Source organism: Mya arenaria, chromosome 6 (assembly GCF_026914265.1).
Source record: "Mya arenaria isolate MELC-2E11 chromosome 6, ASM2691426v1".
NCBI classification, from domain to species: Eukaryota; Metazoa; Mollusca; class Bivalvia; order Myida; family Myidae; genus Mya; species Mya arenaria.
Window position 1 is genome coordinate 9,787,644 of NC_069127.1, and position 17,848 is coordinate 9,805,491.

General features: G+C 36.1%; 1 protein-coding gene across 1 annotated transcript in view; it reads left to right on the forward strand.

Annotated features, from left to right (window-relative positions):
* Window positions 1-380: 380 nt before the first annotated feature.
* LOC128239027 (uncharacterized) overlaps window positions 381-17,848 on the forward strand; it is a 42,121-nt gene continuing 24,653 nt past the window's right edge. Inside the window, exon 1 of the mRNA XM_052955454.1 lies at window positions 381-939. Within this exon, the coding sequence (XP_052811414.1) occupies window positions 666-939 (274 nt within the window). The 5' untranslated portion in view covers window positions 381-665. The remainder of the gene's footprint in view (window positions 940-17,848) is intronic.

The window sequence follows — 17,848 nt, forward strand, 5'->3', positions numbered from 1 at the left end:
AAAGAAGATTTAAATCTTTGACCGAGATGAATGATTTTCGAACGGATATTTCTTCATAGGAATGTTTGAACATTCATAAAGCCCGGTTTTGTGGCGTAACATGGGACAGGTGGTTTGACAGTGATCTGGCATTTATTTATTGTTATTAAAATGCAGCCACCGGTATCATTGTGTTCTGTCCTCACTTCCTTTCTCAGTGTTTCTGTAATGATCGATTTGCACATTCCATATTTTTGTTCCATGCTCAATGCCTCCATAAATATTTGTCGCACTACCGGGAGTATCCTTTATCTACTTTCAGTATGGAATTACGAATCATATAAGAACTGTTAAAATGAATTAACTAGCGGCATCCAATACACTCATACAGAGAACCTACGTATCCCGAACGTGGGTGGCAATAGGCTCGACGGCAAACTGATGTCGCAAAAGCTACATGGAATTTCGATAGCACGGCGGACTGAGGCAACAGTGGATGTCTTATTTACTATCGGTTAATTCTCTTTACATTTATGTCGACGAAATTAAAATTCAACTTCAACAGAACACCACCAGTATACACACTCCGTGAACGATGTCTAGTTGAATGCAACACATATTTTCGTTTAGTTCCTGTGGAATAAGTACGAAAGAAAAGTTCAGAAAATTCAAATTAATCGCGGGAGATGAAGATATGCGCTTTAGTTGTTACAGCATTTCTTTGCTTTCACACAACACTAACAATAGCAGCCAAGGACAAGTTGCGAGGATGCCGGAATGGCAAGTGTAAATTCAAACTGAACAACAGATTGAGAATATTGCGGGACCTTTCTAAATCGTTCTACCCGGGCACAAGTTCGGTTGACATTAAGCTCAAGGCCCTTCACAGCAGAGATATGCAGGGGACGTTCGGGGAATTCGCCAACCAGGACTCTATCGGATATGACATTCCAAAATTTGGTAAGCAAATATTTATTATTTTTATCTTTATTTTTTTTTTAATAAAACCTTAGTCTTCCAAGCTTTTTAGTGAACATTAAATCCTACATTTCTTTTAAACATACCAATTTCGATCCCGTTCTAAATTTAGATTGATACAAGTAGTTTTTTCGTTTTTAACTCTCTGTAATATATTTCAATTCTGATCCTAAGCTTTAAATGATGTAAAATTCGTGACGATATGCACCCTCTCTCGGTACAAAACACTAAATAAGAGTTTAATGGCTGTAATCTGCACAGTGAATCTAGAAATCTGTCGCAATGTTAATATTACAACAAAGCCATGATTTATGATCTTTTTCACTTTAATCAAATCTTATTCTCTGCACTTTGCGTAAGGTTATGTCTATATACAGTATGTCTCGCTTGCAAGCAGCAAACAATAACGGTCACTAAGGTTTTTTTCTTCCATCTGACACTGTCACTAGTCGGGAAATAGGAGGGAACAGCGGCATACAGACTAGAACAAATAACATTATTATACAAATAATAATCACAGCTGCGTTAATTCATTCCGCCTTTGAATTGAATTCAAATGACGTCTTTTGATATCGACATCAAATACACGTGACGCTGAGCCTCTAGTCTTATCTGAAATAGGAAAATGCTGAAATATATTGTGTGAATATTCCACGAGTAGGTGATCCATCAATATCAAAATCGCTCCTGTTTTTGTCTTTTATTGCTATTTATAAATGAATTAAAAGTAAAAATAAAATTGTGTTTCAAATGACTATCATCAAGTGTTGACAATCTTGCAATTATTCGTTATTTTTAAGATTATATTTTAAAAGGGGTACCAATGTTTTCGTTTGACCGTATACGGAAACCGTTTAGCTTTTCATTTTTTACTCTATGTCCTGACCTATACATTTCTGGAATCAGTCATGATAAACCAAGACTTGACAGAAGTATGGAGAATCAGTTCGCAAATTTCATTCTATGCGAGCCTATATCGGGCTTTCGATCTTTGGAATAAGGCGGTAAACCTTGTTTATGCCTCGGCAGTGGGCAACAATTTGCCAGCTATAGGAAATACAGAAATAAAACAGGATTAGCTCGCAGAGCAATCAGCACTGGGACTAACAATGACAGTTTTAACCAAAATCATTCAACTAAGTGAGGCTTACCATCCAGATGCCCCGATCACGTCTAAATAAAGTCATTCTCTGTTGAATAATTTTGTCGTTTGCAGAGACACAACATTACAGCTGCATTTCTAAAACTAATAAATTTGTCTACAAGAGTCTAAATGCTTCTGTTATGTTACTTAAGTATGGCAGCGCATACAGTCTGGGTGAATTTCCTGTTTAAATGCGAATGTTTATTACAAAAATTACAAAGGAATGCGATTACGTGCGTGTGTGTATCGCAACGTTGATTGTTTAAGTATTTTCTTAATAGTTTTGATGGTTTCCAATTGGCTCTGTATATAAATGACTGGATGAAAAAGGTACCACTTCTTCTAAGTGCAAACAGACTTCGTTTTCTCGGAAACCCAAGCGAGCAATATGCTCTTTAAAATTGATTAAGTTGTATTAAGTCATAAAACTTACTTTTAGATTAAATACATGCCTGATAATCCGATATGACTCTTTAAAAATGAATATTGCAATAAAAGTCAATGGTTAGTGTTTGGAAATTAAACGCACATTATGGATAAAACTATTACATGTGACTTGTGATATTTATACATCTTTTTAGTTCTAATATCATTATAGTGAAGTAAAGTAAGTCATCATCAAAGTAGAACATTTAGAGAAACTAATATAAAGGGCATATGCCCTCTCATTTAATTAAGTAAGACTATTAGTACATTTCAAATTTGTTAAGGAAGTTGTAGAACGAATTAAGAATGAAGTTTCTGATTTAAGTGGAAAACTTCAAAGAATCTGCTTAATTTGAGTGCGATAGCTTTTAATTAAATGTGTTTTTAAAATTTAGTACTTCAGTATGGTAGTTTGTGCCTCAATGAGGGACCAAATAATCAAAGTTGAAAACACAAAAGTTAAAGAGACTAAACACCAGGTTGGCTCAAAAAAAGTTTTTTTTCTGTAACAAATCTCAAGACAATTATTTAACAAAATGTTTTACTCTTTGATATCATAATTGTAACAAAAAAATACCAAAATTAAAAAAACAACAACAACAAATCGAGTGGGAGACCGGGTTCGAACCGGTGTCGCCACAATTGCAGTCAGGTGTTGTAGCCACTGTGCTATGTGCTACCTAAACGGTTGGAATATTTAAGCTATATACCTAACTTGGTAATATCACGTGATACCATCGACTAGCCAATCACGCATAAGAATGAATTCTACTAAGTATACATACCTAGTATTCTTTTTAATGTAAAAAATACGAAAAAACTGCAAAAAAAATTTTTATTGTAAACTATGTGGTACTTCAGTTTGTTATTTTCAATGCATTGTACACATCGATACCAAATTTATGTCAGTTTTCGACAATTTCCAATTTTCGCTATTTCATCATACGGTATATAGCCCCTTTAACTCGATTATAATCATTGTATTTGAAACAATTCAGTTCCTTGTTGAAACTTCTGACGAGGAATTACAAACAAATCTTTGATATAAAAAATGATATTGTAAAAAACCCGAATTATTATGACAGTTTCCGTCCGTTTTTTATTTGTCAATTATTTACTCTAAATCCCTGCCAAAAGCGAATTAACCCCGGGGACAAATCAAATGTTGCTTGTATATGACATGAAATACCCCCGGGGACATATCAAATTTTGTGTTAATATGACATGAAAAATCCCCGGGGGACAAATCAAAATTTGCGTTTCTATGACATGAAAAATCCTCGGGGGACAAATCAATTTTGCGTTTATATGACATGAAATATACACGGGGGCAACATCAACCCATCTCCGAACTTTGTGTTAATTTCCCCCCATGTGTTTTTGTGTCTTTATACACATATTTGCACCCGGGGGTAAATTTCGTCATAAAAACGGCGTATAAGGTAGGAATAATTTTAACGCTAAAAATTTCATGACAAAGACAAGTTCAAACATACATGAAGACTTTTATTTATGAAAAAACAAACAAAAAGTGGCCCTTGTTTTGAAGTAAAATGTACATTTTTGAGGCTCTATGTCTATACAAGCATATTGGTTTGAGGATAAGTGAGCGACTTAGGGCCTTTATCTGACCCTTGGAAAACTGTACTAAATGTGTCTATAGGGATCAAACTACGTCTTATCAATGTGAAAATTATAACTTGCAATTATCATCAAAATACCTGGTCCACAGATGCAATGGACATTAATGACCTTAATGGTACAAATATCCTGATCGATCAAAGTTGATGGAAACAAAAGATTGCGTATGTCCTTTTTATCACAACCGCTGGCAGTTGAAATTTAGGCGATAACGCTAGATGGAGTTTCATCACTTTATACAAATTACAGCTTTAGGCGATTTGGGACGAAATCAAATTATTGCATGATTTACAAATGGTAATGCATTCCTAGTTCTGATTTATTTTGAATATTTTTTGTTCATCATATACATACAATATTGCGACATTGTATTTCATACTATTATATACAAGATATATTGAAACGGCTTAAAACAGAAGTAGATCTTATTATGTTTCTGAGTTCTGATGTTTGTGTCATGGTATATAGCTTATGTTTTAAGGTTTTCCAAGAGTACAATTCAGTGCGAATCGCTCACCAACTGCAAACCACTGCGTAGAGAAATACTTAAAAGATGCACTCACAAATAAGATTTAACACAATTTATAACATTATTTTACTATTCCAAAAAAGATGAATACATGTCGAAAACAATGGTCTTATGAAGGATACCGAGTTGAATTTAAAAGAAATGAGCATAAAACACGGTATTTCTACCTCACAAAACTCAAGTAGAACACAGAAAATCTTTTATCATTCATCAATCATTTTAATATTTTTGTGGTTTCTGCTATTAAATACACGGTTACAATCTTATTATCAGGTATTAATATTTTCCATAAATGCATTATTTAGTAAGTAGTTAAGGTTTATCACTAAACATTTATGTTTGTTATAAATGTGTAGGTATTGATTTTGAATAAGAGTGTCACTTTTATGTGAAAAAATGTAAAGGTTTGACTATGAGACGGTACCTGCAAACATCATTTCTGTAAAAGGACCATCTTGTCGTTCATTCGTCACGTATTTCACTATATGGATTTTCCCATTACAGACTATGTCGTGTGCAAGTAATGTATTTTGTTATTTCGTATGTTGTCTAGTCTCTGGTCCGCGGGGATCGTTGAACATAAGTTAGGGTTTCCTGAAAATTAAGCCGGTGCTTGGGGCATAGCTGGTGTTACATTTGCCATTACTGTCAATGAATAATCTCAAACGAATCGTTTCGAATGTATGAACCTTTTGTAGAATATATCTCAACCACTTGGTGGGCTCAATATAGGTCTACACTTGATAGAATTGCATAAATGTTTATCTTCGTTGATTTTAATGGCAAATAACATATGGTTTGTGTACGGATCAAAATTAGCGATATTTTGGCGCTTTTTAAACGTGAATATGTGGCGACGTAGCTATTAATTGTCAACCCTATATATTAAAGCTTTTATTTCTTAAATGCATCGGGCAAGTGCAACCATATATAGTGCCCCTTAAAGTTATCTCCTTGATATTTGTAGACATTAGATATTTCTTTCTTAACAATGAACAACACTTGTTCAGTAAGAAACATACAAAATTAGCTGGATATAAAACATGCATCTCTGTTTTCTATGGTTTCCAAATAAGTGTACAAATAGGGTAAATTTCTACTTTTAGATCTTTCCTCAGGGTCATGCTTCAGAAAGAGTACTTTTCCAAAATGTTTTAAACTAAATTCAAATCCTTTTCTATGTATAACCTATCCTTAGATACTTATTTTAGGAGCAACTTTAGTCGATAGTCACGACTTACATAATTATAAACTAGTAGCTAAGCTTAATTTTCCAAATAAGCTATAGATACGATCTTTTCGTGTCGTCATTAATGATAAGTTTAGACAAATTGCATTCCTATTTTAATGGAATGAAATTGATTATGATATAAAGCGAATTGCATTTAACGCCGTGCTCGGAAAGCTTTCCTCCGGCGATAAGCGTTTTGTTTCATTCGATACAGGACATAAAATTAATTACAATATACACATGCATTTGTCCCTGACAGTCTGCGGTTCTACGCCCGGTACTTGAGGTAATTCAATCATTACAACGAGGCGTGCATAAAATTTGTTCAAACTATCAGGAACAGGTACGCAAATTTTGATTAAATATAGTTCTAGTTGTTTATTACGGAATTTATGGTAATTTAAAACCCATGCCTGACGAATTTAATGATGATTAGAACTTCAATACATCCACAAATTGTCTGTCCTCACATACTGAACTGGCGAACATAAAACAAGCACGGTACAAACATTGAATTTGTTATAGGCACAATAGACACGGTGAGCTTGCTATAGGCACATTGAGCTTACTATATGTACAATAAGCTTACAAAAGACACAATGAACTTGCTATAGACACAGTGAGCTTACTATAAGTAAAATGAGATTGCTTAAGGCACAGTGAGCTTGCTATAGGCACAATGAGCCTGTTATAGGCACAATGAGCTTGTTAAAGGCACAATGAGTTTGCTATAGGTGAAGTGGCCTTGTTAAAGGCCAAATGGCCTTTGGTATAGGCCCAATTGCCTTCCTAAAGGCACAATGGCCTTGCTATAGGCACAATGACCTTGTTTTAGGCACAGTGAGCTCGTTATAGACACAGTTAGCTTGTTAAATGCACAACGGCTTTGTAAAAGGCACGCTGGCCATGCTATAGGCACAATGAGCTTGTTATAGGCACAATGAGCTTGTTATGGGCACAGTGAGCTTACTATAAGTAAAATGAGATTGCTTAAGGAACAGTGAGCTTGCTATAGGCACAATGACCTTGTTATAGGCACAGTTAGCTTGTTATAGGCACAATGGCCTTGTTATAGGCACGCTGGCCATGCTTAAGGCACAATGGGCTTGCTATAGGCACAATGAGCTTGTTATAGGCACAATGAGCTTGTAATGGGCACAGTGAGCTTACTATAAGTAAAATGAGATTGCTTAAGGCACAGTGAGCTTGCTATAGGCACAATGAGCTTGTTATAGGCACAGTTAGCTTGTTATAGGCACAATGGCTTTGTTATAGGCACGCTGGCCATGCTTAAGGCACAATGAGCTTGTTATAGGCACAATGAGCTTGCTATAGGCACAATGAGCTTGTTATAGGCACAGTGAGCTTGTTATAGGCACAATGACATTGTTATAGACACAATGGCCTTGCTATGGGCACAATGAGCTTGTTCTAGGCACTATGAGCTTATTATAGGCACAGTGAGCTTGTTCTAGGCACTATGAGCTTATTATAGGCACAGTGAGCTTGCTAAGGGCACAATGAGCTTGTTATATGCACACTGAGCTCGCTAAAGGCACAATAGTCTTTTTATAGGCACGATGAGCTGCTATAGGCACAATGGCCTTGTTATATGCACAATGAGCTTGTTATAGGCTAAATAAGCTTGCTTGGAGCATAATGAGCTTGCTATATGAACAATGTACTTGCTATAGGCAAGTGACCTTGTTACAGGCACATTTAGCTGGTTATAAGCTCAATTAGCTTGTTTTGGCACAATGGGCTAACTCTAGGCATATTGAGCTTGATATAGGCATATTGAGCTTGTTATAGGCACCATGATCTTGTCATAGCCACAAGGATCTTGTTATAAGCACAATAAGCTTCTTATAGGCACACTGAGCTTGCAAAGGGCACAATGAACTGGCTAAGGGCAAAATGAGCTTGCTATAGGAAAAGTGACCTTGCTATAGACACAGTGAGCTGGTTATAAGCTCAATGAGCTTGTTATAGGCACATTGAGCTTGCTTCAGGCACATTGAGCTTGCTATAGGCACATTGAGCTTGCTATAGGCACATTGAGCTTGCTATAGGCACATTGAGCTTGCTATAGGCACATTGAGCTTGCTATAGGCACATTGAGCTTGCTATAGGCACATTGAGCTTGCTATAGGCACATTGAGCTTGTGTTAGGCACATTACGCTTGTTATAGGCACATTGAGCTGGCCATAAGCACAATGAGCTTGCTATAGGCACAACGAGCTTTCTATATGCACATTGAGCTTAGTATAGGCACAGTGAGCTTGTCATAGGCACATTGAGCTTGGTATAGGCACAATGAGCTTGCTATAGGCACATTGAGCTTGGTATAGGCACAGTGAGCTTGTTATAGGCACATTGAGCTTAGTATAGGCACAATGAGCTTGCTATAGGCACATTGAGCTTGGTATAGGCACAGTGAGCTTGTTATAGGCACAATAACGAAAACTAAAATGACACACAACACATGGCCATATGTACTTGAATTTAACGTATGGAATTTGTTTTACTTTGTTCTTCATCATTTCAAGTTGATGCTGGTTCCGATTAGAGTTTTATTATTAATATTGATTTTATTGAGTGATTGAGATCTCATAAACCAGTTTAAATAATCAATTAACACCCTGGGTCTCTAGCCAACCCTAGGCTTCTTACCAACCCTGGGCCTCAAACCCTTGACCTCGAACCTAGGCCTCTGACCCTTGACCTTAACTCTTGACCTCTAACCAGGGCCTCTAACCATGTGTATTAACTAGGGATGCAAACGAATGGTAAAATTGATATTCGAATATTCGGTAATTCTTTCGAATGAATATTCGAATATTCGATTACCAAAATACATCTTTTAAAAGTTGTAGTAAACTATTATAATATTCGCTCAAGTAATAGCCTCATTTCAGAAAGAGAAAACGTAAAACATTATGAACAAAGAAAAAATAATTTCATTTTTGGAAACAACGTGAACTTAGATGGAGTTCTGGTCAAATGGCGTTAATACGCCAATGTACATGTAGGGTCTTTCCGTAGGACAGCAGCCTCGTTCTGGGATTGACCTGTACTAAATAAAACAATGGAAAAACAAACCAACTCGGGAACTAGTTTATTCCTTAATTGGCAAAGGCATTCAAATTTACCGGAAATAATTGATTTTTTGTGTCACCTATCTTATAGCCAGTTAGTGTATTATTACGGGGACTTTTATAGTACCCGAGGATATGTCCCTAAATGACATATGACGCGCGTTTAGTGTATTGTCATCACATTCACACCTCTAGCAGTATAGACCAATCGTTGTAAAAACAAGGCAAACGAACATTAAACACAACAACAGAGTTGTAGGCAAAAGGTTTATTATTATATTTATTCAACAACAAAACATCGAATATTCGAATACCGATTTTGACATTCGAATACCAAACGTTTGCTCGAATATTCGACTATTCGTTTGCATCCCTAGTATTAACCCTTGACCACTAACCCTGGACCTCTAAACAGGGTCCGCACAATTTCTTTAGTCACCGGGCTTGTCTCTGTAGTTTCATTTATGTTATTGTAGCAGATTTAATAATTGGTATAATATATCTATTAGAGCAATTTGTTCAGAAAATAAGGTGTGTGCATTGTTTCGCACGAGAGCAACTAAGAACATACACTTCATGCTAGTAGCGAGTGAACTCCGTTTACTGGTGTTTATTTTACTAAGATATTGATTGGGTCAAATGGATATTTAAAGCAGTCTGTTTTTATCTTTCATTGGATCTGTTTTATCGAAGACCTGTGCTATTAATACATGGTGTTCTGTGATGTATATCATGTTTCAGTTTTACTAACTACAACGAATATAGATAATCAAATCAAATTAGCAATAATGTGTTTCAGAAATAAATAATAAATTCCTGAATATCAATTTGTTCAATAGTGCTCACGATTGAAAAACTACCAATAACACAAAGTCTACAGATAACTGTTCCCAGAGGACGAGCGTATACCTCACGGTTTGTAGTTGAGGCAATATTAAATTTAATGAAAATCCGTATTTTCCCTGTAGTTTTCATTGTGTTATTTAGAGACAAAAGAACACACAACAGACAGACCAAAACAATGCATTATTTTTAATACTGTAGAGTAGATCCTGAACTACACCTGGGTTCTTATTCAGTGTACAACACATGTATAAACAAAACACAAATACAAAATGAAGTTTTTGTTTAGGCCGAAGTTGACATATTGAATAAGATTCAAATAAAAATATATCGTCTATGACATCATTTCAAGATAATTATGTTTAAAATACATCTTGTAAGCACTGATACCATTACTCAGATGTTTACGTCATCCTTTATTTCGCCTAACTGGATGTATCCAGTAAATAGTATCCAGTATCCAGTAATGGATGTCCATGTATCAGTAAACATCAGACAAATAAGCCTAAGTCGACTTCATAGTTTCTGTATTCCCTTCTTATCTCTCAGCTGGCCTGAGGCGTCTATGTAGTTCACGTAGCTGTATTCCTCCTTATAAGGACACTGTGGTAATTTCATTATGGATTAAGAGACAGATTCGAAGGATCATTATGCGTTCATTGTAAATATCAAGCTGACAAACGTATAACATTTTGCACCTATTCAAAGCACACGTAACTATATAAACATTCGGCCCGTGGCTAACAAGATAATCTGACATCTATAAAGTTTGCAACGTTTCCCTTATTGTTTGTAATACCTGTTAGAACTAATATGTCATATACACACACACTTTCGGTGAAAGCATCAACATGTGGGTTTTGAAAATGTATAAAAGGAGGGAAACTACAAGGACAAGCCCAGTTGCCTTTAATGTTACGATATTACTGACTAAAGCGCACAAGAACCCAGTCTAACACACATACACAATAGCACATAACTAGCACAATATCTTCATTGGTTAATGTTGGAGGTAACACTTCTTACCACGGTCAGCAACGTATCTGTTATTTTTGGCAAACGTGAATTCTGGGGCTTTAATTACGAGCAATCTCAAGTCTGAGTTCAGACTCCAGGGGCTATACTGCAAATCTTTAGCTCGTTATTTCTTTATTTTGATTATGAAATTTGCTGAATTTTATTACATTCGAAATAACAATTATTCACATTTATGTTTGTATAACGAATGGAATAATGCGGAATCTTGGTATTTATATGAAGTGGTTTTTTTCTGAGTCTGAGTCTAGTCTTGGACGAGAGACTGTTCGTAAACCTGAACTGTTTGTGTTTCGTTTGAAGGATCTCCCTTCCAGAATGTATATTTATTCTTATTTGTTACATTGTCGAAATGAAAAACACAAAAAAATAAAACAATTAAAGAGTGAGGTGGGGATTGCGATTTGACCTACCCCGTTTCATTTGATGAAGGAGCAAGGACTGTACGACATAGCTCTATGCGGTCTTGTGAGTAGTCAATTGAGTAATAATTTCGCCTCAATACAATATAAACATTGAAATTTTACATTAATAAGTCGAGTATGCAAATTAAGCGGGCACAATTGTCCTGTGTACGCGTATAATGGATGTCTTTCGAATGCAGTTAGATCTCCGCTAACTTCAAATAGAAATAAGTTTTCAATTCCACGTTTTGCTGTCAGCCATTGATGTGCATATGGGACTTTAACCTCATAGATCTAAATTGTCGAATGTCGTGTTTTCCACAAAACTTCGCTTGATCAGTTATCGTGTTTCCTTATTTAGTTGGACAGGCAAGCGAATACACACTCTTGTTTGTCCGCTTACCGGTAGAGGAAATTTGATTGCTGGAATGACTGGGAGAGCCGTTCCTGTCGCTCGTTATACAAAGCGTCTATTTGGAAATAATTGCCGAGACAAGAGCACCACTTCAAATCACATTTCAGCCTTGGTTGCCTCTTGTGGCTGTGGAGAGGTTCTAAGGTGGAACATATAACACCAGATAGTCATGTGAATGTGAAGCATGTTTACTCAAATGAGGCATCCGTGCTACTGAAAACCATAGGACAAACAATATGACGCCTTAAAAGTTGATTATTGCAAAGAAACTACTTCTAATTACCATATTGAAATTGAATAAACACCTACGTGTCAGTACTCTGACATCGGACCCATTCCCCCCGTATATTGCACAGATTTCTTGAAAAATACAGAGTGAAACCACACCGTTTCAATTCATGGTATGGTAGAGTTGATTTCGCTGCTATTCTTTGGTCAAAGGCGCAAATACACCTTCATGAAACTATACACGCAATTACAATGGAATAGTACAAAGTATCATTTGGTCAGTTATTGGAACATCGTGAAGTCCGGACCTCACAGACCATATATTTTCATACACCGATCTATCACAGACTAAGCCATTCAATTCTGCATTAAACATTACAAACATACGTAGGAAACAAAACATAAAAGATACAGCAATTATAAAATCGTATAATATGAATCATTGATATTAAAACAATTTAACGACCAACGACATGTTTTGCCTGACACAATCAAACTTTGGTTGAATCTGTTCACGGCGATTTTTTAACATGGATGTATAGGACATTTATTCGCGTGTTCAGGTTTATTGAGAAATATATATATGTACAAACATCTCTTTATTTGCACTGTTTTATTAATGCCAGTTAATTTGGGATAATTTGATTATTTGATTGCAATTTTTGAAGCTATTATATACAACAAATTCGCAAGTGAAATTCCCTTTAAAAGAGCCGTAAGTGACCATCAATTAGACTGTTGAGATATCTCAAGGTTCAGACTCTGTTGAATATCTCATGAATTATGGAAAAATAAAATATCATGGAAAATACAGAAATCATGATACAAAATACGATAAATTTAAATGTTTTGACAAAATGTTAATACAAATTATACAATGGAGACTTAAGCGTCAGGCTCTGTGGTCACACATTGAACTTAGACCCTCTAAATGCTTATCAGACACTAAGCAACAGACAAACAAAGTTTAAAAGAACTTAGTTCATTTAGACTGAACAGTCGACAGAAATTAGTTCGAGGTTTTTGCATACAAAACTGTTGGGAACGTTACTTGTTTACATGATTCTTATTGTTACTATTTGTCACCCGTTGTCACACATATTGTAATTATTTATTGAAGCTTTTACAATAGTTGTTTTTGCTAATAGGACTTCCTCTTAATATAAAACAATAATTATCTTATTTTTCAAATAATGCATGGGAGTGGCATGGGACTTGCATTGCACTGGGAATAACCTCCTATTGCGTTTTAAAAAGAAAATTAATCAAAATCGTCATATAAGTGTATCTTTATTCGGCATCATAAGCAACTCTCAATTGTGCTCGCTAGTCACGTGATTTAACAGTAAACATTTTAATGTGTGATGTGATACATTAGCCGTGAGTTCAGCAAACTGTTCAGTTTTGTATGCTTATTGCACCGCAGCCAATACACTGCAAATGGGGGGGGGGGGACCATCATTCATGAGTTCAGCAAACTGTTCAGTTTTGTATGCCTGTTGCACCGCAGCCCATACACTGCAGATGGGGGGACAATTTACGAGAACGGTAGCTGTAAGCACCTATTTTTGACTTAAATGAACTCATGACAGATGCTTACTTTAGGTGCCTGCATTCCATGGTTGATTCAACCTCATATCAAGTAATTAAACCAAGCATGAATATACAACATGTTTAACATTAAAATGAATTAAAAAATACAAGTGTTATTATAAGTCATAAAACGTTCATATTGCATGAAACGCACGGCGTTGTGGCGACATTGTTTCATTTCATTTATGTATTCTTACTGGAAAGGCTACGTAAATATCCAATGGTAAACGACGTTTGAAATATCTGCCATTCTCTTTCATAGATACCAAACACCGATAGAAATTTGATTTCCTTATCATCACCTTAACTACAATATCAATTACATTTACATTGAAACTACAGGGACACACCTGGTAGCCACACATGTGACGAATAACTTGTTAAAGGGAAAAAATGTAAAACCTAACAGGCACCAAAATGAGAGACACACACCGTGATAACAACTCCGACACACAGCACATGCATCAATACATGTTGGGATCTCCACCTTGAAACGTTCAGCAATACATGTTGGGATCTCCGCCTTGAAACGTTCAGCAATACATGTTGGGATCTACGCCTTGAAACGTTCAGCAATACATGTTGGGATCTCCGCCTTGAAACGTTCAGCAAAACAGAAATTCACATGGGGATTAAAGGAGATTTTGTGTCCTCAAAATTCATTCCCATTTCTCGCGTGTTTTATGTGGTATGATCGATCGGTTCGCATGATATTGCAAATTCACCACGAAACGCTAAAATGCATAAATGCTAGAAAAAAATGGAATCGATTTTCATAAAAATGTTTTAATTAACCTGTAGCATTAAAACCACCCGTAGCCGAATGATTTATTGCACATGACACTTTTGAAAAGTCCAGTTCTTCTATAGTTATTGTGACGAATTTTCTATATTCTTATCTTATTAATGCACACACATTATCTCCAGAAACAGAAAATGTATTTGACAAAAATGGTTTCATTAACATAGAATGTAATGCCAGGCAGCTCAGGATTTAATATTCATGAAACATCATTATGAATATCAACAACGATCAGCTAAATGGCACAGGAGTTAAACAATTTAATAGATACGTAAGGGGCCATTAGCAAGATAAAAGTTTAATGAAAGCGCTGAAAGCGTTGAAGGTTGTTAACGCGACAGGCGATTTTTTTTTAAATCATGTACGCAGGCAATAAAAATTAGATTGTATTTTTTTATATTTTAAATGGCTCCAAACTGTTACCGACAATTGGCTTTTATTTCCTAAGAATATGTTATGTAATTTGATATTGTTTAATGCATTAAGCTAGTTCTATAACAATAACTGATAAACCGATATGTACCAGGATATATGAACATTACTTTAATCTTGCAAGTTAATTGCTAGTGTAAAATGAATTAAACAAATACCGATATTTGCTGAGGACGTTTTGACTTTTTCATTATTTGTATTTGATAAAATCAGGCAAGGTCTTTTCGTCAACACATTTGTTCTCCTCCAAGATTTATGTAAGCTTCTTTGGTTTGCTTTCAAATTTACATTTATGTTGCAATCTTTTATACATAATTAAAATGGTGTTTTGTTTCGCACTATTTAAACAGCATAACACCATCCGACCCATTTTTTACCTCGGTGCTTTAATTCTTTTAACATGTCATGTCAAAATGTAAATCTGATGATACCTGATTTGGATTTGCAGTACTAAAGTCTATAAACCTGCGGCCGAGAGCTTAATAATTGAACTCCACTAAGTATACCGTTTATAGCATAATTTGTACGTAGGACCGATAAGAAGGAACGCGCTATAATTTAACGTTCATGGCTATGACGAGAGGAGCTCATCTGCGATTGACCTTTACTTTTGCTATAAATGTAAAATACTCTTTGTTCGTACCTGATTACAGCCAGAATCATCGGAGAAGACTAACAACGTCAATTGCAAAGAATTCCAAAATTGGATTTGTTTTGGCATTTGAGATTGGCGTCTTTCGGAGAACGAATTTATAACCGAATGGCTTCTTAACAAATTGATGTAATTAAACGGTGTATTGAGTTGTGTTAGCAAATGTTTCGGTGTAGTGAACCGTTGAAGCTTTATGAATGCATCTTTCTTTCTCGAAAGGTTGAAAATGGAACAGATATGTGCTGATATCCTTTATTTTTGAATCATTTTTGCAAAGGTCGATATGCAGCTTAATAAAATATGCTGATAATCATTTAAAGGTTGATATATAAAAAGAAAGATAACATAACCGGTTAAGTAAATGCAATGCACGCATGTCTAAGTAATGCTTACATAATCGCATTGTCCTAGTCTTTGATGTAACAAAAAAAAACAGACGTTCACATAGATTCAGCCACGCGGCGTTCTGACGTCACTATTTGTTTCATTCCTGCACTCTGATAGGATATTTTCATTATTGGTCTCTTTGTTTGTGATGACCATGAAACACAAATGAGTTATCAGCTTATGGTTTCAGTGCTACAATATATTCGAAAATGGCCTACTACATATCCAGTTACCTGAGAAATGTTCAGATAAGAAACTGAAAGCTTTCGATTACTGTTTCATCCAATCGAAGAGATATACGTTTGAAATTAAAGGTTCTTGTACTTTTACTCTTACATATCCATATTTAGATGAACATGTGAGCGTACTTGTCTGTTCTTCATGTCTTGCATCCGCGAACATGAGATTTACAATTACGTAATTGGCAGTATGTGTTAAGGAACGACTCAATACATGCAATTCTAAGTAAGATTTCTTGAACATTTATGGAAGTGGAGAAAACCATCACATTAGAATAGGAGATAGCAATATTAATAACGCTATTGAAGAGCCGATATAAGACTGCCCCGCTGTGTCATGCATGGTGTATATAGGCGACTTTTTTCATTCTTTTTGAGGCTGTCCGCCGCATGCCTACATATTTTAGTACCACAAATCAAAATCAGGTATCGTCAGATCTATTTTTTGACATGGCATGTTAAAATAATTTATGCGCCGGGTTACCAAATGGGACGTATGGTGTAATGCGTTTAGTGTCTGTTCGGCCTTGATTAGTGTGGCATTTAGCGTATGGCGTTTAGTGTATGTTCGGCCTTTATTTGTGTGGCATTTAGCGTATAGCGTTAAGTGTCTGCTAGGCCTTTATTTGTGTGGCATTTAGCGTATAGCGTTAAGTGTCTGTTAGGCCTTAATTGGTGTGGCATTTAGCGTATTTCGTTTAGTATATGTTCGGCCTTGATTAGTGTGGCATTTATCGTATGGCGTTTAGTGTAGGTTTGGTCTTAATTAGTGTGACGTTTAGTGTATTTCGTTTAGTAAATGTTCGGCATTGTTAAGTGTGTTATTCAGTGACATCCGTTTAGTGTCGGTACGGGCTTGATTAATGTGACATTCAGTTTCTTTCGTTCAGTGGCTATTCGGCCTTGATTAGTGTGACATTCAGTGACTTTCGTTCAGTGGTGATTCGGCCTTGATTAGTGTGACATTCAGTGACTTTCGTTCAGTGGCGATTCGGCCTTGATTAGTGTGACATTCAGTGACTTTCGTTCAGTGGCTATTCGGCCTTGATTAGTGTGACATTCAGTGACTTTCGTTCAGTGGCGATTCGGCCTTGATTAGTTTGACATTCAGTGACTTTCGTTCAGTGGCGATTCGGCCTTGATTAGTGTGACATTCAGTGACTTTCGTTCAGTGGCTATTCGGCCTTGATTAGTTTGACATTCAGTGACTTTCGTTCAGTGGCGATTCGGCCTTGATTAGTGTGACATTCAGTGACTTTCGTTCAGTGGCTATTCGGCCTTGATTAGTGTGACATTCAGTGACTTTCGTTCAGTGGCGATTCGGCCTTGATTAGTTTGACATTCAGTGACTTTCGTTCAGTGGCGATTCGGCCTTGATTAGTGTGACATTCAGTGACTTTCGTTCAGTGGCGATTCGGCCTTGATTAGTTTGACATTCAGTGACTTTCGTTCAGTGGCGATTCGGCCTTGATTAGTTTGACATTCAGTGACTTTCGTTCAGTGGCGATTCGGCCTTGATTAGTGTGACATTCAGTGACTTTCGTTCAGTGGCTATTCGGCCTTGATTAGTTTGACATTCAGTGACTTTCGTTCAGTGGCGATTCGGCCTTGATTAGTGTGACATTCAATGTATGTCGCCATAAGCAGCATTCGTTACACAAAATGACATGCTACCATCATATTTTGATATATGTTTATGTATATGTTGTCAGGTTTTGGTGTTAACGCGTTATATGTCTCTCGTTCACTGTCTCTAAGGCCTTACGTGTATGCCTTTAACTATTGTAATTG